The following is a 27,887-nucleotide window of genomic DNA, read 5'->3' on the forward strand; positions in this document are numbered from 1 at the left end:
GACTAGTTTTGTTCAGTTTCTATCAGTACATGTACATTCTCCAGATTGTAGTCCTTCGTGTAGAAAGGTGTTCAGTTGAAATTCAGATAATTTTCTTAGCGTACCAAATGATGCAGTGGAATCACATCAAAAGAATGAAACATGTTGGTTGAATACTTGATTTTATTATATGAAAGGTGAACTACTCAGTATCTTAACTTGCCCACATATTACAAAAGTAGGCCCCGGTAAACGTCTTGTATACATAAATCCTGTGTGATGTGGTCCATTCATTTGTCTCATTGAAATGTTTGTGCATGTTTGACTTCAAATATATAACAGCAGTTTATTCAGTGATGTACTGTCATTTTTTGTACAGAGGAAATCAGACTCAGTGTTTGATCACTTTTCAAATGTGCAAATATGCAGTGGTTTGGCCAGTAATAACCTTAATTTAGAGCAGCAAACTGAGTAATTAGAAATGCAGAGTTAGGATTACACTGAAGATCTAGACAGTGAAATGTTACCAGTATTAAAAACAACAAAACAAGTAACTTTACCTGTATTGGAATGGGAATCTCTTTATAATAACATTGGATGAATTACAAATATATTTATAATACTGGTACATGGCGTACAAAAATTACTTATATAAGAAAGGTATATCTTTCTTCATACAAGGTTATCACTCAAGGCACTCTAACAATGTACGTCTTGCCAAAATTTAAAACACTTATGCAAGAAAAAATGGGAAATCCGTAATAAGAATACTAAAACATGACTACATATCGTCCTTCAACAAAAGAACAATAGCAAATATCACAGTTTTTTGGCCAACAAAGTCATTGTTATAAAAATAGGCTACATAAGAAAAAAAAAAAATACAATCAATTCTTACATGTAGGATGAGACAACATGCATTAGTAGCTAGCAAAAAATAAATGGTTTCATTTCATACTTTTGATGGATAAAAAATAACAAAATAGTTCATTTTACTTGTTACTCAATGAAATCAACCTGTAATCTTAGGCAGTATAAATGACTGAACACATAATTATTTCACGTCTCAAGTTTCGACATCTAAACATCAATGTGAATTGTATGTTCTAGAACCTTTAATAAGTCATTATGTGTTCATCTTTGCGCTGCCTTCAAGATAGTCATCCCTGTCCAGACAAATGCATACCAGAAGCTCAAATTGCCTTTTCAGTCTACTCCATACTGAGCAAATAAGCTGGTACATGGCATAAGTCAAGTCGCTTCAATGTGGAGATACCCAGGATAAATGATCTGTACTCTAAATAAGTGTCCCTTCCCACTAAATGATACCATGCTGTGTTATGTTCTGAAGATGTGCACACACATCGGCATCAAACTGGTAAGACTGTAAGTAAAAAAGGAATATTATAAGTTTTTGGATCAAACAGAGAATTTAATAGCTGTTTATTTAAGTCTTAATTACAAAATCAAAGCAAACCACAAAGTCTTCTGCTAAAACCCTTTTAACATGTTCCTCGCCACATTCCTGAAGGGGTTCTACAACCCAATAAAAAGGGAACCAACGGGGGTTCTACCTATCTGAATAACAATACCAGTCATTTCAAAAGAAATTACAAGCCATCATGGTATTGTTATTACAGTATGCTGACACCACCGTTTTGTGAGTTACCTCCCTTGGTCTACCTATCTTAATAACATGGAGCGATGATCTTTAAATATTGGCAACCTCCCAAAAAATGAAGATCTGTACTTTCACAGGAGACAAGATAAATGCCTGTGGTGCAAGTTGGCAGATCTCTGGCACTATTCTCAAGAAAATCAAATAGAACGTTGTGTAGCTCAACGCCATGTAAGAGAAGGTGTAGAGGTAGGTGGAGCTGACAACAAGGTCGGGATTTAACCTGCATGTCATGGTCACTGAGTTACAACTTGCTCCAAAAGACAGCAAGTGATGAAAATGCAGTGTGATAAAGTGAAGACAATACCTTAGAATAAAAAAGTTTGGCCTTATCTTGATCCCTTGTAACGCCATGGCCCACAGCTAAACACCTGGCATAATAGAAGCTGGCAAGGGATATCCCCTTAGATATGTAGTTTGGTATACAGTCAGTTTCTGAGGCCAATGTGGTAATGTCTGTCAGCTCAGCAACTCTGTCAAAAAACATCAAGCTCTGTTTTAAATTGTGATCACTTCGCATAAACTACAGCTTAAAACAGGCGTGGTACACCTAATGACTCCTTGTCATATGACTGAAAAATTGCTAAGTATGACATTAAACCCCAAGCATACATATACATACTTTAAAACAGGGCAATCTGAACTTCAATGGTAGTAAAGTGTCCAGGGATTAACCTACCATGCTCTACCATAATAAAGGTGTACAATGCACACCAACTATCAATAAAATAAATACACAAAGCAAGAACAACACGACAAAAAGCTCAAATCATAAATACCAAACTCAAACTTGTCTTGTATTATACTATATCACAATTTGTATCCATATTCCTCTAACCCTAGAAAACCCAACATACCTTAAATATGTCCTAAACCAGACATGCACTTAAACAGTTGTTGTTTCATGGAGTCGCATATTACAGGAGGTTATTAGGTTTAAACACCACATACATCACATTGAGCTTGAATATTCCTACATACCTTGAGGCTAAATCTGCAGCTTTCGTGAAAAGTTTCCGTTTGTAGTAATGAGCAATAAGGTTACCCATGGCATACACATTACCCCTGTCTGCGGCTTCTGTCAGGCAGATATAGGCAGCGTCAGTATCAGCCTTGACACCCACCCCATACTCGTACATCACTCCTAGAGCTCCTAGCCAACAATGAAATCAAACAACTGTGTACCAAGATGTACAGAACTAACTTCAGTCAATTAAGGCACATCACTTTCCAAACCAGGTAACAATACTGAAAACTGTAGCAAGACATAACAACAGCAGATCTAGTTTTACAAATAGAAGTTGGCTTTAAGAGAGGCATTAACTTTGCCATAACAACACACATAATGCCAAAGAAAAGAGAAATGTGCATCAGTCACATATATTGTATTATCTTAAATGCACATTTACATTTAGAATTGGAAATCAGTATCAAATAAGATAGCTGAACCAATAATTGAAGATTTACAACTTTATCACATCCCTTAACATTCATCTCTTTATTTATTTGATTGGTGTTCTACTTCACTTATGCAACAGTGACCCATGCTATGACAGAAGGCAACCAAGCAGAACCCAGAGAGAAACTCACAACCATCTGCAGGTTGCTGGCAGACGACCATGCATGTAAACTGGTTTGTCAACTTGCCTAAGTTATAGTACTAGTATTAAAGCGACATAATGCCGAGGTTGAAAAAATTGTGCTGTTTTAAACCTCATCTACATAAAGTTGAGACTTCCAGATGTCTATCTGAGTGAATGATTGAATGTTTAGTTTTATCCAAGGTTTCCCTTCGACCATCAGCTCTCTCAGATCACTGGTTTTTAGAACGTCTCATTTTTTTAGTCAGTTACCTCCCATCGTTGTCTACCTACCCCTGTTGTCCAGACGACGGGAGATGTTCGGTGAACTTGAAATGTCAGACACAACACCGTGTTGTAAATATGCGGTCTACTGTGTAACTTCAGTTGTCCCATTGATAATTACAAGTACTTTATAAAACATTATCCATAGAAAGGAAGATCGTATTTGATTTACGACACTTCTAATTTGCTTTCAATCTACCGTACTGTTTACATGAGTGGTCCAAGAGCAAACGTTGCATTGTGTTTGCATGTTATCTGATCAGGCGGACAATTTAGACTAGTCACAGATTTTCCCTTGTAATTCTCTAAATTGACATTTTGAGGAAAATGTAGGCCCAGTCAGTTTAGTTAGGAGTCAAATGGCACTCATTTTTGTTTTTAGCTGAACCAACTCAAAAATTCTGAATTTCTTTCTACGGTATGTCGCTTTTAAGGCCCAGAAATGTCCATACCTTGTGACTCTAATGATCCATTGCCTGTTGCCTCAGAATGCCAGAAAAAAGCTTTTTTCAAGTCAAAATTGTCTTCTGTGGAATAAAACAATCCGAGTGCTGTCTGTGCTTTAATACTGGCTCTTGGGTTTCCATCATCAGCTGCCAACAGCCACCAACTGTTGTAAGGATGAACATATCATTAGATCATGCAGCTATTAAAAACAATGCTTTCATACATTTAAGTTTTTAATATAGGTACAGCATATGTAAGAAAGTAGGCTTTCTTCTGTTTTTCATCACAGTCTGTAATTCATGCCTGACTCAGCAATAAATAAAATTACTTAAATTTGACTGGTGTTTTCACATGCAATGGTGGTTAAGTACCCTATTATCTATGTTAGTCTTCTGCAAGGTAGTCAAGGGACATACTGACTTAAAACCTCAGCCAGATTAACAAGAACTTGATTTCTTCTCTTGGAAATTATCACTGGTCACTGGCCAGGTGAGAGTGTGGTGAGAGCCATGCGCTAGTCAAATAAGCCAGAGAGGAAACCTCAATTACTGAAGTGCATTAATTTATATATCCTCATATTAGATATATGCAGCATGAACTGTCTTCACTGTCAAACTAAATTGTTGCTAATCTCACTTATCTATGTAATGGCCTATTTTCTGCCTCAAAATTACATGTAACATTATTAAAAGAGGAGAGGTCATTCCAGCAAACGTAATACACAAGTTTTCAAATATTACCGTTCTGCTTCAGTATTGGACTGTCTCTGGACTCCTACACCCTGGTAATAAGCTCTGCCCAGATTATACTGAGCTACATGTACCAGATGCCGACATTGCTTAGAATCAGAGGTGGCAACTTTCATCATCAGATCTACAGCTGCAGCCTGAAAAGCATGAAATCAATCATGTGGATTTGGACAGGACAATACCACAACTGTGCAAAAAAAATGACATTACCTTCAAGACATTAGTAAAAATGTTTTCTTTTCTTTATACTTTGGCTGCTATTAACAAATTATGTTACTACATGTATGTACATGTAATTTCTCAAAATGAAAATACGTATGATACAAAACAGATTCTCATGAATGATACATGTGCGTAGACTACATTCTCGAAATATTTAAATATTTACGACAGGATAAAATGAAACTGTAGCTGAATCTGAAGATATTTTAATACTTACAGGCTTAGAATCACATCCAGTTCCATCAAACAGCATAACAGCAACCTGATACATAGACTGGAAATCAAAGTTTCTTGACCTTTCAAAATAGATCAAGGCTTTCTTGAATAACTCCTACAGGACATAAAAAAGGAAATTATGTAATTTATATTAGCAAGGGACATTAACATATGCTACAAATATTGTATCATGACTACCTGACAATCTCGACCAGTTCATAGACATATACTTTATAGCACATACCTGGGCATGCACCCAACTATTCTATTTTGTTCAATATATTCCTAACTCCATTACGTATAGATAATATAGTGAATTTTTTATCAACATAGTATGCGAACTCAAATCCACAAAACCCCAATGCACACCTAAATGGAATAGAAAACACACCAGTTTGGAGGACTTCACCATGCATACTCAGATTAAATCTGTGCTTACTTTTAGTTTTAAGAGGATGCAACCAGTGAAAGAGAATAAAAAGAAATATCCTTGCAAGGAAACAGAAAGAATGCAAGTTACTGCTAAAAAGTCTAAAGTAGGCACTAACAAGGTTACATTTAATCCCGATAATGAAAAGAAGTATTACTGATCTGCATATAAGTGTTCAATATCTCCAAACAATGATCTCAAATGTTGGATAACATGAATTTTATTAACAAAAAGAAATAAATAAGAAATCCAATTATGTCATCTGAGCATGTTTTGGCCAGCAGAAAGAATCAAACTCATTTTGTTATAATGATTCAACGGGTTTACAGTCATTCAAAACTATCCTGTATTCCGCAGATCTGAAAACTGGTACTGATAACGACATTTATACCCCATTCACACAAGCAAGGTTAAGTTGGTTTAACTTGCAAAAATGGCTTTGAGCCTGTTTGACATCGCCCGTGTGAATGCAAAGAGAGAGCATTTAATGTGGTTTATTTGCACCAGCTGGCAATGTGGTTCTAAGCCAGTTTCAGTGCTTGAGCTGGTCGTGTGAACAGTAACCAGACTAAATGCCCCTGTCATGTAGAGGTCAGGATGACGTTGAGATTACTAAACAGGTTTCAATGTGGCCGTGTGAATGGGCAAATCCCTAAACTGGCTTAAAACCCGCTTGACCACAGGGTCGTGTGAACTCACGCATCTTTACAACTGGCTTCAATTTAAACCAGTTCAGATTTGATCCAGTTTACATTTTGGCCGTGTGAACGGGGTATTAGTTAAGACTCCAGTTTGACAAATGACATTCTCAGAAACATCTTCTTGTTTTTTCCCCATTTCAAAATTACTTCCTCCAGTAGTATATTGTAGTACATGTAATATAACAACCTGTTCATAGTAAAACTGTCCAAGCTGGAAGTATGCCTGCTTTTCTCCATTCTTAATTTTCCCCAGAAGTATGGATTCAACAGCATCAAACAGTTCAGATTCATTCAGCTCTACATTTGGAGAGGCATACTTTGCCTCTAGTGCTATCTCCTCAAGAATGGTAGTTTTATTGTGGGACGGTAAAGGTTCACTGGAGATATCTTTAGTCAACTCCATGTTTGCTGAAATGTATTACAGTATTTTGGCCTGTAATATAAAAATAAAAAGAACAGGAAAGAAAATTTAGCAAGAAATAAATCAAGGATAAAAGTAAGTTATTCATATTCAAGAGCTTGCCAGCTGTCAATTATATCAGCTTCACATATTTATCATTAGGACTAATATGTAGCACATAAGTGTATATATACATTTTTCAATTCTCTCCAGTGTTTTGGCTTTATTATGTACCAAGCAACTGTCAGTGATTTACTCCAGACAGTGCATGCTGTTTCTCTTTAGCCACAGGTGGCTATTTCAACTCCTCTCTTCAGACTTAATCGGCAAAGTTTTATAACCACAGCCAATGAATGAATAAATGAATCAAACAATAAATCCAGTGTACTTTTGCAGTTACACTGTGCAATAACACGGTTGTCCATCACAGTTTATGCCATATTTTTCAAGTCCATGGTCATACAATTTATGTCGTGATAAACACTGCACTGCAGTTGATCATGTAAAACGGCCCTACCACAAGCTTCACTTGGGTTGGGGTTTGTTGATAGCCTCGGGTGGCTATTTCAAATCCACTCTCTATACTTAACTGGTGGAGTATGATACTCTAGTATAAAGAGGGGAGTTTAAATAGAAACCTGGACCTATATTTTTGTCGACAAACTGAGCGCGAACAACAACATTCAAACGTAGTTAACCAACAGTGAAGACTAACCCGATTTCAGTTTTCAGCTTAGTTATAGTATGCTCAGAAATATGTATACCTGAGAAACAAAAAGACTTACGAGGGCACCATGAGCAATCGAAAGCCCTAATATTGAGGCCTCGTGCTCAATAATCACTGATTAATGCAATGTTTTCTTCCCTCGGCCAAAAGTTCACCTCCATCTTGCTTTACGTATCCATGGTGATACGGGCTACACGGTAAGTGTTCATTTTATTAGATACAAAATTTAAACTTTATTAACCACCTATTCGAAACATACAAGATAGAAACTACAGAAATCTTGTGGGTTTTCCAGTTTTGTTTTTTCGCTAATAACAATGCATGTTGTATTAAGGCCGAGATACCGGAAGTAAAATGTGACATTTGGCATGTGCTTCATTCGGGGCGCAGTTCGACGTTGGTTTCTGATATGAATTGATAATTTTCATGCTAATGTTCACCCGATTACGTTTTGAAGGTTTGTTGTGACATTGACAGACATTGATTGGTCACTGAATTGTATAGCTAAATTGTTGGCAACTGATGAAAGTAATGTTTGTGCAACACGTATGCTCCATCCTGTGTACACATAATCAGAATAACGCGTAATGGAATTAATCTAAGCGGACTGTAACTGTGCAGATCACAGACTACTTCCAAATAGTTAATTCACATCGAAGCCAGTCCCAAACTCACAACACAGCCTCGACCCATCGTGGAAGTCTGGTCTATTTTGCATTGGTGAAATGTGAAATAAACACCTGGTACTAGCCTTTGTCCTGAACCAAAGCATATAAAGTATTAGCAAGCACAAGTCATCTATATGCTGATATTTTATAATCTGTAGTTCAGAGTCAGGATGAGAATATTTCTCAAAAGCCACTATCTTGGTTGCCTAGCTGGGATGCTAAGTTGGCTTATGAGAAGCTTATGGTACATTTTGAAAAATCAGCGAGGTTAGAGAGGGGTGGGGAGGGGAAATCTTCCAAATGGTGCACCTATGGCTGTTTGCCTTACACGATTTGTTACATGTATCTATATTTTCAGGATGAGCCAGCCAACAACTCCTACTTCCAAAGAGCGGAACCAGTCTGTTCTCTTAAGGAAGGGCTCAGCCAACAAAATTCCGCTGAAGGAAAAAATTGTACAGATATATGAAGCATTTTTTCAGGTACTTTGACATGGATCTCAGTGACTTATTACACGTAATAATTTGCATTGACATTTGCACTCCAGCACGGTGCAATTATCCGGAGCCTCTCAACAATGCGGTTGCTGTGAGTTTAAATCGAGCTCATGCTGGTTTCCTCTCCAGGCCAGAGTGGGAAGGTCTCAATCATTTCTCTTAGGCTTTATGCCAAGAGGTTTCTCAGGACAAGGTATCTGGAGAATGCCTGATTTTCTCCCGGCCATGTTTTATTTCCCAACTCATCAATTTAGAAGAAAATCTCATGTGCAGCTGTCATATTTTATTAGTGCTAAAGTTAAATGTGACACTAGGCAGTTAGTCTTGGTTTACCTGTCAGAAAGATAGTTTTGACCTAGTTGCGGTCTCAGTAGTTTATCTTAAAATTCCTTTACTTTGTACATGCAGTGTTTGTTAATGGATTTCAAACCATTCCATACAATGGCTTTCTACTGAACAGGGTGAAGATCCTTCCACTGGAAATCCTAACTTCTGGGATGAGCTTTTTCTCCTCAAGGTAGAACTATCACGCTGAAATAATGTTGCATGAAGAATGGACTGTGTAGATATTCTTACATGCTTAATCTCTACGTAAAATATTTTTTTCATGTAATTGTGATATTAAAATGATTTTTCATGTACATGTAATTGTGATATTAAAATGACTTTTCAGAGTAAGTAATATTACTTTTCTGTACAAGACATACAGTTACATAATTATGCTGAGAACTGCTGACATGGGAAACTCTGGTTTAATTGTAAATTCTTCATCTTACCTTAATTTTGAAAGTAACTTGTAACAATTATATCATAATATTTCTTGTCTTTCAGGTCAACAATGCTTATCTTGATAAAGAATTTGACAAACTGAGTGGAGAGGGGTTGTTATCATTGAAGGTAAGCAGACACCTGAAGGTAAATGCATGTCTCTTCCTTGCAGAATAAAGTCTTTCAGTGTTTGTTGTTAATGCTATGAATTGTTCCTGCTTGAGCAGTGTATGCACAGAGATGAAAGAGTGTGTGTATAGATTGCACATTAATGGTATTTTTTGTTTCTTTCAGGAAAATTTTAACCTCTTGTTTTACAAAAGTGTGGAATATTTAAAACAGGACAGTCCCATTCGTGTATTTAATGCTTTACAGGTAGGTTTCTGAATAATTTTCTACAGTACAGTATCAGGACTTCTTTGTGATATAACTGAGTTCTTCTTTGGCATTAACAAGGAGTGCAGACAAATTATTTAGACTGCATTACGTGAAAATACACTGAAGTTGTGCATAGGTTAACTATTAGATGTTGAGACCCTGTATTTCTATGCATTGCTACTGATTTATGTTACACCTATAAAGGAACATACAGCTTAAGCAGGGGGCATCCATGGCTCATGTGGTTAGCACGCTAGCGCAGCGTAATGACCAATGACAGCAACCTGCGGATGATTGTGGGTTTCCTCCGGGCTCTGCCTAATTTATTCCCATCATAATGCTGGCCGCCGTCATATAAGTGAAATATTCTTGAGTACGGCGTAAAACACCAATCAACTGAATCAACTGGACTACAGCCTAAGCATTGTCCAACTTACAAGAATGTAGAGGGTAATGATGTAGAGGGGGATCCAAGTTGCAGTGGATGGATAACCATTGTTATACTCACATTTTCCACATGCTGTGAGCATTTATTTTCCAGCAAACTGTTATTGGGACACATAATGACTCATGTACACTCACAAGTGATTTGTAAACTTGATCACTGGACATTTTAAGATCATAACCATGTCCGCAGACAGCTGTGTTTTCCTTGCTGTGGTAGCTGTAATACAGAAACACATTTGAAGAGCAACATTTCGGACAACATTTTTTTTTGAAGGTCTCAGAATGAAACCAAGAAATTGTCAACCAGGATAAATGTGTCTCTGTATGATAATAATGTATGTGTTTTTAACTGAGTACATGAGTTTTGAACCTGCTGGCAAATTATTTTAACTGCTTTGCAATGAAATACCCAAAAGCTGAGCATTGGTTATGGAAAAGTGTGATGGTAATGTGTCCATGATTGCATATAAAAGACTTGCAAGAAGACAGTCAGTATCTTTGTGACATTTAGTAAATTGATGAATTGGTACTTTATTTTCCCAGACAATATGTGCACTTATCAAGGGTGTGTTTAAGAAAAGTCGTGGCGAGTATGGGTTTGATGTCATCAATATTCTGATTGGATTTGACAGTGCAGAAGTGGTGATGCAGGTAAATACTAGTGGTCATAAAACTAATGCCAAGCTTTGATTGCAAACTTTTAAATGCATTTTCTTTTAATAAATAATCACTGAGGATATTTTTCCTATGATGAAGTTTGGATTATCTTCTGATCTATTCTACGTTTTTTCTTTTTTTCTTTAATTTTTCAGCTTTTGTATGCTAAGACAAATCCGTCTGTAATCAAGAGGGGTTAAGCGTCATCGATGTGGACTCCAGTATTATTACACTGATTTTTCATTTCTGCTGTCACCAGTTAGTAAAAATGACTAATTGTAACATGTATTTGTGAGGACATACTTGTTTATCTTTTCTCCCCTCCACTTAAGCTAGCACATGGATATATAGTATTTCCCTTGAATATGAAATTTGCGTAACCTTTCTGGATGGAAACACAGCTCTATTATCAGAAGCAGGTCGTGAAGATGTCGAAGTTGTGTTTTCAGAGCCTGGTGGAGACCTTAAATAACTTCCTGACAGGAGAGTACCCATATGAATATTAAGCAGCTGACCTTGAAATTTTTTCTTGCCCTTGTCACAGTAAGTCAGACAATTGTGATTGAGATAAGTGAAGTATTCTCTAATTAAAGTTAGAATAAACTTATAATGTTGATGACAAAGCTTATGTTATCTTAAATGTGAGAACATACTTGTGTCCAGACAATTAATACTATGACAAAACTCTAAAACTGGATAAAACATTATTCTCACTGGAAAAGGCAAATCAGAGAATGTCTCTTTGGAACATTGCAGATATTTCCACCATTAATAACACTAGGAAGTTGCCCACAAAACTGAACTGCGACTAAATCTTTATTGTCTTTGTTCACAGGCCACAGATAACATCAGTCAGAACACTCTCCTGGAGTACTTGATGATTAACAGTGTGTTTGAGGCTCTTATCCAGGTCAGTATACCATTTAGTAAGGAAACTCGGCCTAACAAGTAAAAATGATGCCCAAATAATCTTTGGAGGTGGTGATGGTGTTGGTGTCTGATTAAACTTTCTCTTTTTTAGGCCCTATATAATGGGCCTTCATACATGGATTGGAGGTTCATTTGTTTTTCAGCTCCCTAGTCTAAGGAATGGTTATACTGGGATGGAAGGTTAAGGTTTTTTTTTTAACTGCTGTATAACAGGCACTCATACGGGAATTAAAGGTTAAGCATTTTTCTTATAGCAATAGAAGTTAATGTGAAATATTTGTCCCATCCTCCCACAACAAGGTGGGGTGGTCGGTACACTGGAATCACCCTGTTTTTCCTTCTTTTGTAGACACAATATTGTCAGTGCATCTCCTCCCAAACTACTGCACTGATTTTGATGAAACTTACCATACATCTTGCCTATCATCTGAACTTGTGCATGCTTAAGTTTAATGGCAGTCAAACAATTACCTTCATAATTATTGGAATGATACCTGAAATGTGTATAACAATGCCATTCTACTTTATTTGGTTTAGAGGTCAGTATTTGAACATATAAACTGACTTCAAGATTATGCAGTTTTATGAACTAGTGCTCAATAATGTGAGCTACCAATGTTCTTTGAATGCCTCATGAGAAATGTCTTTTTGCGTAACAAAATCCACATTGGAAACTGACTGCAGAGTCTAGGTGGAATTACATGTAAGTCATGTCTGTTATAAAAATGATAAAAATCACTTAGTTTATCTGTGCTCAAAATTGAAAAAAATGTCAGACTACTTCTGCAAATTATTCAAATTGGGTAGTTTGTACACTACAGGTACAGAATTATAGAAGAGAAGAGATATGGGAACTGGATGTTGTATTTTTTAACACATACGTGAAAATGGACGTACCGTTCAGAAAAAAAAAATGTTTTGAACTTTTTCTGATTTTGACTGATTGTTATATTACAGATTATGGGAAACTTGGTGGCCCGTCAGACTTTGGGCTCCGATACAGTCCTCCTGCTAACATTACTTGTTCAGTATAGAAAGTATGAGGTAAGAGTTTTGTTTATTATAGACACTACTGGGCAATGTTTATGTGCTAAATAAAGTGACGATTTTGTCTAGTCGTGACCTCCATGGCTCAGACAATTAGCCAGTGCAGTGTAATGACCCAGGAGCCTCTCACCAATGCGGTCGCTGTGAGTACAAGTCCAGCTCGTGCTGGCTTCCTCTCGGCCGTAAGTGGGAAGGTCTGACAGCAGCCTGATGGTTGTGGGTTTCCCCCAGGCTCTGCCTGGTTTCCTCCCACCATAATGCTGGCCGCCGTCTTATAAGTGAAATATTCTTGAGTACGGCGTAAAACACCAATCAAATAAATAAATAAATATTGCCTAGCCCACCTAACTGTACAAAGGGTCATTTTGAAATTTAGTATTATGAGGTAAAGGTTATTCTGGTGTGAATGGTATTAAATGTACTACGTGTTCCAGGTAAAATTATATATGGTATTTGACATAACAAAAGATTATCACATGTAAAGCACACAAGACACTGACTACATATACCAGTACATGGTTCTCTGAATACTGAGCTGAATGATCTTTCATTTCATTTCAGTCTGCCAACCCATATATAGTCAAGCTCTCCATTTTAGATGATGAATTGGCAATGACAGTGAGTATTTACTTAAAACCAGATGCAAAAGAAAGTACATTCAGAGTATAAGCTTCTTTTGTACATGTTTTGTAGAATTTCATGTTATTGTTGTGTAATAGGGTGTGTATTGGTGTGTGATAGGGTTTGTATTGGTGTGTGATAGGGTTTGTATTGGTGTGTAATAGGGTGTGTATTGGTGTATAATAGGGTTTGTATTGGTGTGTGATAGGGTGTGTATTGGTGTGTAATAGGGTTTGTATTGATGTGTGATAGGGTGTTGTATTGATGTGTAATAGGGTTTGTATTGGTGTGTAATAGGGTTTGTATTGGTGTGTAATAGGGTTTGTATTGGTGTGTAATAGGCAATATGTTAAATATATTTTGCTTAAGGTTTAATGTTTTACATATTTATCAGTGCTTGTACCCTTTTGAAAAACAGAAATGTTTAATTCCAAACAAAAGCTTTGGACATGGCCAAACACAGTGGTAATTTCATCTTTTTTTATCTTCACAGGGATATGCTCAAGTCGTGTCTTCAGTATTATCAGATTTCAACAGGTAAGTATTTTGTATTGACACAGAGAGAAACATACAAGAGGTCATCATTCTCTCAGCTGATTGTGGCACTGGTCTTGCTAACTACTAACAGTTCTTTAAATACCTTACCTTCTCAATAATTATAGGTGGATTTTCTGAAACTGTATACCATAGTGCCTTGCGAGGACTGTTGTCTTAATCAGTAAACTCTGTGTGTGGAGTAGGGGATTACCCGTAGTCGATCAGTGACAGCTGCCCACACCTTTCAATTTTTCCATTGAAATGTTGTAAGAGGCAGGGATGGACTCAGTATTGTGATGAATATCAAGATGTAAATAAAAAAATCAGCAAACAGAATGATTATTTTGGCACACATTGTCGTAGGCTTATAGATCCTGCATTTGACACAATCAACATTCAGACTCTATGATGAGTATGTGAAATGGCTAGCGAATGACCACCTTTTAAGTCTTCCGTTACATTTCTTTCCCTTTGAACACCATTTTATCACAACATGTGGTGTGTCCGTTGCACAATCCTTACATCTATGCATCGAAACAGACATTTATATACCAGCCCTCAACCAGTAAGGAAGTTCCATGTCAATCATCGCAAGGCCAGTTCCCAAAACGACCTGTAATACACCTGAAATTTGGGGGTGACAGCCAAAAAGTACCTACATGTAGTCTCATAAACAGCACTAGAATTGTATGTGGTGTATGTTTTTTTGATTTACTGCAAAGAAAATACTAACATACTTTGCAAATGTCAAATACAGTGAAAAGAATAAATTTTGGACAGAAATCTGATGATAACGAAGTGTCTGAGCATTTGTAAGCCATAGTGATTTTAATTGGTGGACTCAACTGAAACTGTAGGCCAGGCACTTGGAGACTGTTCCATAGGGGTGATTGACCAATCAAAGTTAGATAAACAGTGCTTTGAAATTCTTTCACTGAGTAGTCTCATACCTTTAATAGACTGGCTGAAACTTGAACTTACCATCCAGATGAAGCACATGCTGGTGTTGGAGACGCCAGCTGATCAAGCTCTGCTTCCCGTGAATTAAAAGCTTTTATTGCGACATTTAAAAATAAAACCTGGTTCAAAAGTTCTGTCACAGTCTGCAGTCGTTCATCCACGAGTACATGTGCCTGTAGGTCTGTTTTAATAAAACTGCTGTTTAATAATTTGTCAGTGGGATACATACAGGCTGTGAATTTCCATAATGTTTTAATGATGCTTTTATTTGTGAGTTTGTTACCTGGTAATCATTCCTGAAGCCAGTACCTGTAACAATTGTTCTGCATGCAGTCTTGCAGTTTTTTTAATCAGTGTGCTCTTTGCATATTTTGTCTCACTCACATTCAACTGAAAAGTTCTTCAAGATACTTCAGTTTAAATAAAGTCGGAATGAATTGGGTGAGATTTCCAAGCAAAGGATGTTGAGGTACGTGGTAATGTCTTTGCTGAGACCGTGTCATACTCTGCATCATTCGTATCTTTTGAGCATACCTTAAGAGTGACTGGTAGATAAATACACGTGAGAATTTGGCAATTCTCTTTACTTCAGACATTTATTAGGACACAGAACATATATGTATGGTCTTGCATGTGGAAATGACTTTCCAGAGCCTCTCATGTCCCAAACCTGCAGGTGGCAGATGAAATCTACATGGCTTGGATCCTCGTCTCGGAACTGGGAAATCGGACCTTTCATCTTTTCAGTTGGGTTTAACCACTAATAAATAATAACTAATAACTAAAACTAATAAGTGTATAAAGCAGGGTTTAGCTAATTTAATGACCTATATACGTGAATGTACATGCATTACTAGCGTTTTCTTGAAATACCCATGGTACTGTGTTACAAACTAGCTTCTTTGAATTAATCTAAAAAGGGTGTAGCCTCTCCCTAAGTTGCACAGGCATGCTACAAGTATTTTATCCACACTCATAAGGCAGTATTGTTAATTCCAATGATCAGACGACAAACATCCACATTCCTTTCTTGTGTGAGACAAGTGGTGTGTAGATTTAACACAATCCTGTGGATATAATACCCACTGTGGTAAGAGGGGGGTGGGGGTGTGTGTGTGAATATACCCCTGTAAATAATGCCACACAATCATCGACTTCAGGTATCGGATAGCATAGTTTGTTAAATACAGCCAGGAAAACAGTATGGGGAGAGTTTTGGGTAGAAAAATGGCAAAGACATACTTTTACTATGTTGATGTTCCTCTATCAATATTTTGTCTTTATTTTTTTTTTAAACAAGCATATACACTGGAAAATGACATCATGAGTTGCTGTTTACAAGCTTTCAGGAAAGCCTGGCTTACAGACATATACTCCAGCTGGGCTAGCTGACATGTCAATATCACCCACTGTGAGCGCTTCGTGGGAGAATTGTATGATCTACCCGCTTGCGTCCAGTGTGTCTCAATTAGCAAGTGTCTGTAATTATTGAGAAGGTACTGTAGATTTGCCATTTGTCATCATCTATGAACCTTTATTTTTAGGTCCGAAAATAGTCTTCTAAATAATCATTATTGATAAATTTTGAATTGTTAGACAATTGCTGTTTTGTTTCCTTTTTGACAGGGAATTCCAGCTGAAGCACACAGAACCACAGGGAGGCTGGTTCTCATCTTTTACAAACATGGTAATTTTCTGCTCTGTAAATTTGTTTCAAATGCCACAGATACCATGAAACATACTTTTCTTGGCAATTGTACTTGGCATTTGTACTTGGCATTCTTATTGAAAAAGCCTCAGGTGTTGTTTTCTTTGTTATAGTACCATGTTACATGAGTGAACATTTTCACTGTAGACTAATGAGGAGAATAAAAGTGTCTTGGAAACTGCACTAAGGCAACACCAGTTTAAATAGTTGTTTTATGAGCAGAATAAATCTTTGATTTTCAGAGGAGGAAAAGTAAACATTGGAACATTAGATCAAGTAATTTGTGGAGAATGTAGATTATATTGGCAATTTTCCAATTTGATGTGGTGAGGAAGCTTAGAAAATCAGGAAAATCATAAGAACAAAATCAGACAAAATATCAAGATTTATTTTAAGTTTTATTCCATTTTGGATTCCTTAGAGTCCGCATGACAGGGAAATCATAAAGCAATATTGATGTCACCTTATTTCCATATGGCATTCGTGATTGTTCAATGGTGTCTAATATGGGTGATGAGCCCCATAGGTGTTGATGACTGCAGCATTTGTTGTTCTTTCTAGTCTTGTCAGGTCATAGGATCAGTTAGGTAGCCTGCATTGCGTAACAATGGAGCCGCAGGTCTCATGTAGACACAAGCTGTCACCGCTCATCATGTCATATGACCTAGAAGAATCATTGGGTGTTTTGTTGTCACTGAAATGCTTATCTTACATTCACATCCTGGTCTAGACAGGGGGATCTAATTTTGGTGACTAAATTTAAACGCACAAGTATTGAGTTAAAGTCCTATTTTGTCAGTAGTGGAGTGAAAAGTCTTTATGCACTGTTTTTAAAGGCATTTTTGAGTATGTTGAGTGTTGTGTGTTTTGAAACTTTACAGGATACAATGCCTTTTGTAACTCAGTAGTTTTGCATCATGGACTCTTTCAGGTTGGAAACATGTTTGTTGCAGAAGAAAAAGAAGTTGAAATGGTCAAGTAAGTGATTCATTGGTGTGGTTTATGAAGCTACAGTCTGATAAACTGTAACGAGTACATATGTGTTACATTCAAATGAATTAACTTTGAACTTCAAGCATTTTTTTTTATGGTACATATATCTGAAACTGGAATGAACTGTCAAGGGGAGTAACTCAACACTGTGTCAGGTGACATGTTTCTCTCCCCTTGGAATCTATTTGTCAGGGGCTACAGTTTCTGTGCCCCAATTTATGCACTTTGTCTTGCATTAAGCTTGAGTGTTGTACTTTTGCTGTTTTAACTACATGTTTTTAACTTTTATTTTCAGGGCAAATGATTCAATATTGTTAGCCCTATATGAAGCTATTCATCTAAACAGGAATTTCATCACAGCCCTGACACATGTAAGATAGTCACAACAATAGTTGTTTATTACTTACAGTGTTTACCTTTCCCTTTTAAATCAGTTAATTATTATATACTGTCGTCTTCAGATTAACTTTTGATGTACTGCCATCATCGTGTTTAGTGAAACAGCTTTTGGTAACATCACAGAGCACCATATCATCTCAAAGTGTAATTACTGCACTTGGCTCATCCCAGTTTCCTCCCCTTGGTTGTTGTTTTAATCATGTCAATGAAGTATTGCTATATACAGCATCAAATATCAATCAGATAAATGAAGAAATAAATGCTGTGAGAAGTATCAACAACTGTATTTAGCAAACTAACATTTAGTCTTATATAGTTGTCATATTCACTTGTCTGTCAATAGGTTTGTGAAAAACCAAGATAATCTTATCTGTGTCATACCTCAGCATATTTACTGGTGGGAAGTTAAACTAGGGTCAGTACTGACATGCGTTGTCATTTTGTAGTGTCATGTTGTTGCTGTATATGATTATATGTATATGAACCTCGTTCAGACGTTGATTGTATTAGGGCATATAGTTTACAAATGCCTTCTTTTCTTGTCTTAGTCTCATACACACTCCACCCCAACCACTCCACCAGCCTCTCCAGTCACTGCCAACCCTCCATCATTTGAGACAGCAAGTAAGTTCAAATTATGTTTAAGGCCAGCAAATTATCCTCTTTGTTTACGGATTTACTAATTTTCACCCAACAATGTACTCATTCCTCATCTGACCCTTGTTGATTTGTCTTTGACTACAGTGATAAAAATGCCTTATTCCCAGCAAAAGCTTTCTGGAGCCTAAGCCAGTGATTGTTTGCTCATAGAAATGAATGAATAATGAATAAAATAATCAGTTAAACTGAACACTACAACAGCTGTTTAGTCTTTTGGGTCACCCTTCGAATGAAATTTTGTATAAAGATTTGGCTGCTGAGCTTGTTCGATGCTGAAAACAAGTAAAACCCAGGCAGGCACAGTTTTTCATAGATAAACCATTAGCCATTGTATCTTTCATGTGATAATTCTTCTTTTGCCTATTCATTGTTGAGATACCCCAACAGAGATTCCCGCCACACCCCTGGAGCCCATCAGTCAACCCACAAATCTTCTGGTCACCTTCCTGGAGTACAGCTCTATTGTCATGCAGGATACTAAAGGTCTGTCAACAAGTTTTTTTTCTGAAACACTGTTTTGTTAGGCCTTGCAGGGCCAACAGTCATGTAAATCCATCCATTACCAAAAAATACTTAAAACAGATTGTGTTCAGTGTGAATGAACAATTTTTTTTGATGTCAAGGTTGATATTTGGTTGCTTAGCCAAAGGCTTTTGTTAGTGCAAATTCTTGTTAGAATCTGAGATGATTTTGAAAATAAATTGTATGTGCTCTTTGTCATGCAGGTTGAATATAGCTAAAAATTTTGAGATATATTTGTTTGGGATGATAAAACATTAATCTTATTTTTAAAATATTATATATAGGCATTGTTGCAGCTCTCCTTTTCATCTTCTTTGTTGTGAATCAAGTAATTTCTCTGCTTCCTTGTCACACACTTACCACCTACATATAGGATAACCTTAAGTGATGTTTATGAAATGAAGTTTGAGTATGATTAAGGTACTAATGTGAATATTTTCGTCATTTCAGATGAAACGAGATATAATAATGCAAAACTCTGCCTTGTGATTTTAAATTGCATTGCTGAGGTAAGTATCTCGTTGAAGATGTAGTAAAACCATGTAGTCAAGCTGTATGAAATTCTATCATGCATATGAACAAACATTCTGTTTTTGATATATGTTTGCTGTGAGTGACATTGAAACAGATTTACGTTTTCTTCATTGTAAACTTGTGTGTAAAAAATTACTTTTAGTTAACTACCTTGACTCTTTTGTATTTCTTAGGATCAATATGCAAATTCTTTGATACACGATGTTAACATGAACTTCAGGGTACCCCTACATAGGATGGTAAGTATACAAGGAATATATTGCCTCTAGGATGTACATCTGATGTCTCGAGTATTAACCATACCTTCATAGAAATGTCATGTATGTCTTGGTGGTCTTTTATTTGTAAGTAAAAGTTGGAAAATAAGAAATATCTAACCCTAATTACTGTTGACTGCATAACTAGGAGGTCTTGAATTCACATAACTTTAAGACATGTATATTTTTTAATTCGATGTGTGTATGTATAAAAGAACCTTCTACGTGTGTTTTGTACCTGATATTCAGATCTTAATGTCTGTCTCATTGTTTTTGTCAGCCAATGAGGCATCGGAAGTTAAAGGTAGACAAAAATCCACCCTCTAGACCTCTGGCCTGTGCACTTATAGGTAAGTTTGATCTCGGACTTACCAAATCTTCTCTTGTTTTAAGTGAGTCTTATATTGCACCGCAGTTCCAATGCCTTGGATGCTGTGACCATTATTGGGCTGTTTAAAAGTTCACCTCTAAGCCAACGAGACATGAACTAATATAAACAAAAACCTCCCCACCAATAACATGGATCTGAAAATTCTAGTGTGGCCATGTGTTCCTGTCAGTCCATTAAGATTGCCATCTTTTCCATCATATACAATTATCCCACTAAGAGTTTAGCATACATACATTCATTTGTTAATTTATATCACACATTCATACTTTTGCCTTAATCTGTGGATTTACTCTGTCGACTTCTTCCATAAAAAATTATTTGATTTGATGATCTGTATGTGTTTGGAATTAATAAGTTTTTGTAGTCTTTTTGCGTTAATATATTTTTCTTCAGATTTAATTGTGGAGTTTACAATGAGTCACATGATGAAAAACTTCCCCATGGACCTGTACTTGTAAGTTTTTCAACACATAGGCTTCTTTTGTATTCTGATTTTTTTATATTCAAGATTTTTCTTTATATCTTTTAATAAATCAGTCATGCCTTTCACCAAAATAATTAAGTTGCATGTAGCAATTATTTGAGTTATTGTGCTGGATATTTATTTAGAACTTAAAAGAATTTTTTTAATGAAATAAATATGGCATATTGAATTGGATTATCAGGAAAGCCACGGCAAGCAATAATGATTAATATTCATCAGTCATCCGGTGAAATTTATAGTGCACATCAGTTGTACATTCTCAGACATTACATTGATACTGTTTCAGACGGTGCTTAGGTATAACACATAGGGTTTTGTGTTATCAGAAAAGATGTCGTGTTCGTCTGAATTATGCCTGGAAAGAGCTCTGGACAGGTAGTTTTAATTTGTCTGTTTGCATTGACTACCAGATTTTGTTTATATCTGAAACTCACAATCCAGTAGGTAAACAAAACTTGTGTAAAGAACTGAGAGTAGCACCTGCTTATGGATCATTTAGTTCATCAATTAGGAATGTTTGTAGATTTGAGTGCTGATTGAATTAAGACTGCATTTATTGACTTTTGACCCATACCTTGTTTTACATCTTTTAGGCACAAAGGAATATTGCGCAGGTCAAGGTCATTACCTGTACAACTGTTTGTATTTCCTTTTCTAAAAGTTGACTTCTGATTCATACCAATATATATGTTATAAATACCCTGTATTGTTTTTTTATTTTCAGCATTAATAAACTTACTGAAGTTTATTCTCTCACATGAGACTCAGTTGGTGAAGAAGCACAACATTTTCTTGCTGGCCTCTAGGGTAAGAAATTCTCATACCAGTGTATATAGTACTTGTTCATTTGTATAACTTCAGCCAATATTTAAACTTTGTCAGACAATGTTAGTGATGACATGACAAGCATTAGGATGTAACATACTCAGCAAATCAGTCATAAGCACATAACCAGTATTAGGTGATGGGAAGATGAGGTATGAGTAAAGACTATGGTATCAGTGAAACATTTTTCAGCCTCACTGACTGACGCCAGGGTGTATGGTCCACCCTTATTTAGCCCTCACCAGACCCACCCTCAGTCAGCTCTCAACCAGCCCACCCTCATACAACTCCCACTGGGTCCAACCTCATACAGTTCCCACCGGACCCATCCTTATATAGCTCTCACATGGCCTGCCCTCATTCAGCTCTCACATGGCCTGCCCTCATTAATCTCTCACATTAACTTTCTACCAGCCCACGCTCATACAGCTGTCACTGGGTCCAACCTCATGTAGCCCCACAAGGACCCACCCTCTTATAGCTGTCACATGGCCTGTCGTCATTCATCTCTCACATGGCGCACCTTCAAACAGTTGGCACACAGCCTACTGTCATTAGCTGTCTACCAGCCCACGCTCATACAGCTGTCACCTGGTCCAACCTCATGTAGCTCCCACCAGACTCACCCTCATATAGCTGTCACATGGCCTGTCGTCATTCATCTCTCACATGGCGCACCTTCAAACAGTTGGCACACAGCCTACTGTCATTAGCTGTCTACCAGCCCACGCTCATACAGCTGTCACCTGGTCCAACCTCATGTAGCTCCCACCAGACTCACCCTCATATAGCTGTCACATGGCCTGTCGTCATTCATCTCTCACATGGCACACCTTCAAACAGTTGGCACACAGCCTACTGTCATTAGCTGTCTACCAGCCCACGCTCATACAGCTGTCACCTGGTCCAACCTCATGTAGCTCCCACCGGACCCACCCTCATAGAGCTGTCACATGGCCTGCCGTCATTCATCTCTCACATGGCACACCTTCAAACAGCTGGCACACAGCCTACTGTCATTAACTCTCTACCAGCCCACGCTCTTACAGCTGTCACCTGGTCCAGCCTCATGTAGCTCCCACCAGACTCACCCTCATAGAGCTGTCACATGGCCTGCCGTCATTCATCTCTCACATGGCGCACCTTCAAACAGTTGGCACACAGCCTACTGTCATTAGCTGTCTACCAGCCCACGCTCATACAGCTGTCACCTGGTCCAACCTCATGTAGCTCCCACCGGACCCACCCTCATAGAGCTGTCACATGGCCTGCCCTCATTCACCTCTCACATGGCCTGCCCTCATTAATCTCTCACATTAACTCTCTACCAGCCCACGCTCATACAGCTGTCACCTGGTCCAACCTCATGTAGCTCCCACCAGACTCACCCTCATAGAGCTGTCACATGGCCTGCCGTCATTCATCTCTCACATGGCGCACCTTCAAACAGTTGGCACACAGCCTACTGTCATTAACTCTCTACCAGCCCACGCTCTTACAGCTGTCACCTGGTCCAGCCTCATGTAGCTCCCACCGGACCCATCCTTATATAGCTCTAACATGACCTGCCCTCATTCAGCTCCCACATGGCCTGCCCTTATTCATCTCTCACATGGCCCACTTTCAAACAGCTAGCACACAGTCTACCCTCATTAGCTGTCTACCAGCCCACGCTCATACAGCTGTAACACAGCACAACCTCCCACCATAATGCTGGCTGCCGCTGTCGTGTAAGTGAAATGTTCTTGAGTGTGGCGTAAAATATCAGTAAATCTAAAATGGCCCACCAACTCTTATACGGCCACCCTCATTAGCTCTCACACAACCTACCCTTGTACAGCTCTCACACAGCCCATCCTTGTATACCTCTCAGAAGACCCATAAATTCCATACATTTTCAGATTTATTGCATTTAGTATGTGTACAAAAAGCTAGAATTTGACTTTTAGTTAAATGAACTGTTTATTATGTATGTTGTTCGGTTCATCTAATACTTGTATTTTGCTATCAGTGTTTCTCACCCTACAGTGAGACCTGTAAATTTATGTTATTCCAGGTGGTAAATGTGTTTAATCTATTCATCACCTATGGGGACACTTTCCTGCCAAACCCTAACAGCTATGATGAGCTGTATTATGAATTGATCAGGATGCATCAGGTGTTTGACAATGTTTACTCTATGGGTAAGTTAGCATCCACTCGTTAGCTCATCTACACCTAAACATACTCTCTTCTGGTTACAGTAATTTCTGTTGTTTAAAATTAAACAAACAGCCATGTAAAATTACAAACCTGAATGTCTTGAGTGTGTGGAACAGGAAACACTACCACCAGTGAAATAGTTGATATGAAAGGTGAGGTGTTCTTTTTATCTGTGGATGATCTGTTTGTATAATCTAATTATTCATTTAGGTATTTAAAGTAATTTGCAAAATTTCACACTATGGTACACATATAGAACAAAAATATGCCTTTGATTGTAATGTGTCTGTATCATTCCACAGCTTTAAGGCACACTATGGTATACATATAGGACAAAAATATGCCTTTGACTGTAATGTGTCTATATCATTCCACAGCTTTATGGCACACTATGGTACACATATAGAACAAAAATATGCCTTTGACTGTAATGTGTCTATATCATTCCACAGCTTTAAGGCACACTATGGTACACATATAGAACAAAAATGTGCCTTTGACTGTAATGTGTCTATATCATTCCACAGCTTTAAGGCACACTATGGTACACATATAGAACAAAAATGTGCCTTTGACTGTAATGTGTCTTCTATCATTCCACAGCTTTAAGGCACACTGTGGTACACATATAGAACAAAAATGTGCCTTTGACTGTAATGTGTCTATATCATTCCACAGCTTTAAGGCACACTATGGTACACATATAGAACAAAAATGTGCCTTTGACTGTAATGTGTCTATATCATTCCACAGCTTTAAGGCACACTATGGTACACATATAGAACAAAAATGTGCCTTTGACTGTAATGTGTCTATATCATTCCACAGCTTTAAGGCACACTATGGTACACATATAGAACAAAAATGTGCCTTTGACTGTAATGTGTCTATATCATTCCACAGCTTTAAGGCATACTATGGTACACATACATGTATAGAATAAAAAATATGCCTTTGACTGTAATGTGTCTATATCATTCCACAGCTTTAAGGTACACAACTAATGATGGTCAGTGGAAGGAAGCTGCTGCCAAGATGATCAACTGTCTGGTCAACATACGGTAAGTGTATGAGTTCTAATGATTGGCAAACAATTTATTCAATAACTACATATGCATTGTGGCAGAACCAAATTTACCCCGACTATAACAGAAAACTATCATTTTGACTAAAGCAGGTAGGTCAACTTTCATCCATTCAAGTGAAACTGAACAGAACAGACTGAGTACCGAGTCTTTCTGAACTAGACTTAAGTTCAACACATGTTGAATGTTACAACCTTTTTTCGTGTTTTGACTTGTTTTAGAGCTATCATCAACCACTTCATCTCTGGACCATACTCCATGTCCAGTTATACGTGCAGGTGTATATTGGTACAACCTCATTTTCTTGTTTTGACTTGTTTTAGAGCTATCATCAACCACTTGATCTCTGAACCAGACTCCATTTCCAGTTACACATGCAGGTGTTTATTGGTACAACCTCATTTTTTTGGTTTGACTTGTTTTAGAGCTATCATCAACCACATGATCTCTGAACCATACTCCATTTCCAGTTATACATGCAGGTGTTTATTGATACAACCTCATTTTTTTGTTTTGATGTGTTTTAGAGCTATCATCAACCACTTCATCTCTGAACCATACTCCATTTCCAGTTACACATGCAGGTGTTTATTGGTACAACCTCATTTTTTTGGTTTGACTTGTTTTAGAGCTATCATCAACCACTTCACCCCTAAAGTGGACACCTGGGCAGCGGTGAATCACTTGTCTTCTCTGACAGAGGAACAGGTATGGTGATGTCAATTGTCTTCTTGATTTCTGTAAAGGCAGACCTAAACAGTTATTGTTCTGTTTATTTCTGTTTAATGGGTATATTTTGAAGAGCTATGGAGAGCTTAAGTTATCCAGTTGTCACTTTCATTAAATCAACGTCCAAAGATATGTATATCATGGCATATATGTGTCCATGTACACGTACAGTGATTAAACACTGAAACATACAAAGGAGCGAAGAGGCTGTGGCTCTTGAGGATGTGCACATCATAGAGTATCCACATCATAGAGTATCCACATCATAGAGTATCCCATGTCTTGTTATTTTTAGGACAGATAATAATAGTGCTGAAAGCCATTATATTTCTCTCCCTTTTTTTTTCTTTGAAAATTAAAGATATGAATATCTTGCTCATTAGATGGACTAACCATGTGAAAAAAAATAGAAACTACATATTCTTGCTACAATTACATGTATATAAGCTAAGAAGAGCAGACCGAGTGTCCTAAAAATTAGAAGAATGAGGATAGATGCCAGATCATAAACTGTATTAGATTGTGCTCAGAAAGACTACTTTCTGAGGTCTGTGTTCATATTCAGCTAGTGAACACTGTAATGTACATTAAACCTGATGAGCCTTAACATTTCTAGATATGTGTATGTTTCTTTCCTACTAGTCACAAACGATAAATGGTAGCTATATTTAATAAATGCTAGTTATGTATAATAAATGCTAGCCATGTACATGTGTAATAAATCCCGGCCATATATAATAAAATGCTAGCCATTTCTGATAAATTACCAAAGTAATACCCAATACTAAGTTTCCAGTTTTGTGTGATTCTGCAAGATCTGTTGATCTTGGTCAGAAAATTGTTTTGAGGTTTGTTTTGACTCCAATTCTGATTAGAGCGTGGTAATGTTGTATGTGAAAATTGATGATGACATTTCTGTGTTGTAATTCTGATTATGGTGTGGTAGTGTCATATGTCAGAGTTGATGTTGATGTGCTTCCCCTGAAGGTGCTGGAGGTTGTGAGGAGTAACTATGACACTCTGACCCTCAAGCTACAGGACAGCCTGGATCAATTTGAGAGATACTCAGAGACTCCAAGGGAGACCAGCTTCTTCACACAGCTAGTGAGATACACACGTTGCTATCTACCTTTCTTGAAATGAAAACAAGAAAAGTTTTCATACCCAAAAACTTACAGAGTAAAATGCACATGTACATATGCATTACAAAGTCTTTCACCTTCTAATAAGTTTTTAATTAATTCATTAAATGTAATAAAAATGTTTTTCGGGATTTGATCGCTTTACTACATGTAGTTAAAAGAAGTAAAGTGTAATACATCTGCAGGTTATGTTGAAATGAAATGGAAGGTAGGATGAACAGTAGTGAGTATGGACTAATATGTTGTGGTTTGGAAGCAGCCGTTTTGGCTGTTAGCAACTTAGAGCTAAGGCATATGGATAAATAGCACCTGTTTGATTTGGAATTGCGTTTTTTTTATTGTTTGTTTTTTTTTGTTACAGGTGCGTTCCATTATCTCAGATGTGAAGAAGTCTGTAGGAAATTATAGTGTACAGCCTCAAGATATGCTGCTGGAGCTGACAACCATGTCCTAGACGTACCTCTGTGGCACTGGGCATAGCGGTGACTCCAAGTGCAGCTGAGACACAGAGCACAGCTGAGGCATAGGGTGTAGCTGTGGCACTGGGTGTAGCTGAGGCACTGAGTGCATCTGTGGCACTGGGAGTAGCTGTGGCATTTGGTGCACTGGGTGTGGCTGTGGCACTGAATGCACTGGGCATAGCTGTGGCACTGGCTGGAGCTGTGGCATTTGGTGCTCTTGTGGCACTGGGTGTACCTGAAGTACTCAGTGCATCTGTGACACTGGGAGTAGCTGTGACATTTGGTGCACTTGTGGCACTGAGTGCATCTGTGACATTGGGTGCGGAGTTGGCAGCCAGTGCCTCTGTAACTTAACCCTGTAGCATCAAAACTGTGTAACTGACACAGTGGACCTGTCTGACAGCCCAGCTGTGTGATACTTTCCTGTGGATGAGTGTCTAAAACCATGTAGCTCAGAGAGCAATATAAACTCTGATACCTCTCGCCGATTGACTCAGTGTACATCGTGACATGAGAAAATTCAAGCTTGATAGAATGTGCCCCAGAGATAGCCCTGAATGACTACACAAGT

General features: G+C 37.6%; 2 protein-coding genes across 2 annotated transcripts; one reads left to right on the forward strand and one right to left on the reverse strand.

The window, feature by feature from the left end:
• Positions 1-524: 524 nt before the first annotated feature.
• Positions 525-7,590, reverse strand: LOC135466515 (LRP2-binding protein-like). Its single transcript, XM_064744039.1, has 8 exons — positions 7,473-7,590; positions 6,475-6,720; positions 5,158-5,271; positions 4,710-4,855; positions 3,975-4,132; positions 2,639-2,810; positions 1,965-2,130; positions 525-1,363 (listed from the first exon to the last, which is right to left on the reverse strand). Exons 2-8 carry the CDS (start codon positions 6,688-6,690, stop codon positions 1,298-1,300), a joined length of 1,038 nt encoding a protein of 345 aa, XP_064600109.1. The 5' UTR covers positions 6,691-6,720; positions 7,473-7,590; the 3' UTR covers positions 525-1,297.
• Positions 7,591-7,706: 116 nt separating this feature from the next.
• On the forward strand, positions 7,707-27,456 carry LOC135467962 (armadillo-like helical domain-containing protein 3). The gene is given in 28 exon segments (XM_064745915.1): positions 7,707-7,871; positions 8,441-8,564; positions 9,040-9,096; positions 9,411-9,476; positions 9,642-9,722; positions 10,716-10,823; positions 11,279-11,323; positions 11,325-11,372; positions 11,665-11,739; positions 12,717-12,803; positions 13,368-13,424; positions 13,921-13,964; positions 16,551-16,611; positions 17,564-17,610; positions 17,921-17,996; positions 18,573-18,648; positions 19,060-19,167; positions 19,657-19,715; positions 19,914-19,979; positions 20,278-20,347; positions 20,782-20,842; positions 21,159-21,247; positions 21,597-21,679; positions 23,754-23,880; positions 24,885-24,960; positions 25,614-25,692; positions 26,701-26,817; positions 27,217-27,456. Coding segments are annotated over 27 exon segments (2,079 nt in total). The 5' UTR covers positions 7,707-7,871; position 8,441; the 3' UTR covers positions 27,310-27,456.
• The last annotated feature ends 431 nt before the right edge of the window (positions 27,457-27,887 follow it).

Source organism: Liolophura sinensis, chromosome 6 (assembly GCF_032854445.1).
Source record: "Liolophura sinensis isolate JHLJ2023 chromosome 6, CUHK_Ljap_v2, whole genome shotgun sequence".
Lineage (NCBI taxonomy): Eukaryota > Metazoa > Mollusca > Polyplacophora > Chitonida > Chitonidae > Liolophura > Liolophura sinensis.

Excerpts from the sequence above, each read along its gene's own strand:
- LOC135466515 (XM_064744039.1), bottom strand. The coding sequence starts at position 6,690 with ATGGAGTTGACTAAAGATATCTCCAGTGAACCTTTACCGTCCCACAAT. Across the intron at positions 5,272-6,474 it reads GACAGTTTTACTATGAACAG|GAGTTATTCAAGAAAGCCTT; the intron begins GTTGTTATATTA and ends TATGTCCTGTAG. Across the intron at positions 4,133-4,709 it reads TCCAATACTGAAGCAGAACG|TTGGTGGCTGTTGGCAGCTG; the intron begins GTAATATTTGAA and ends TCCTTACAACAG.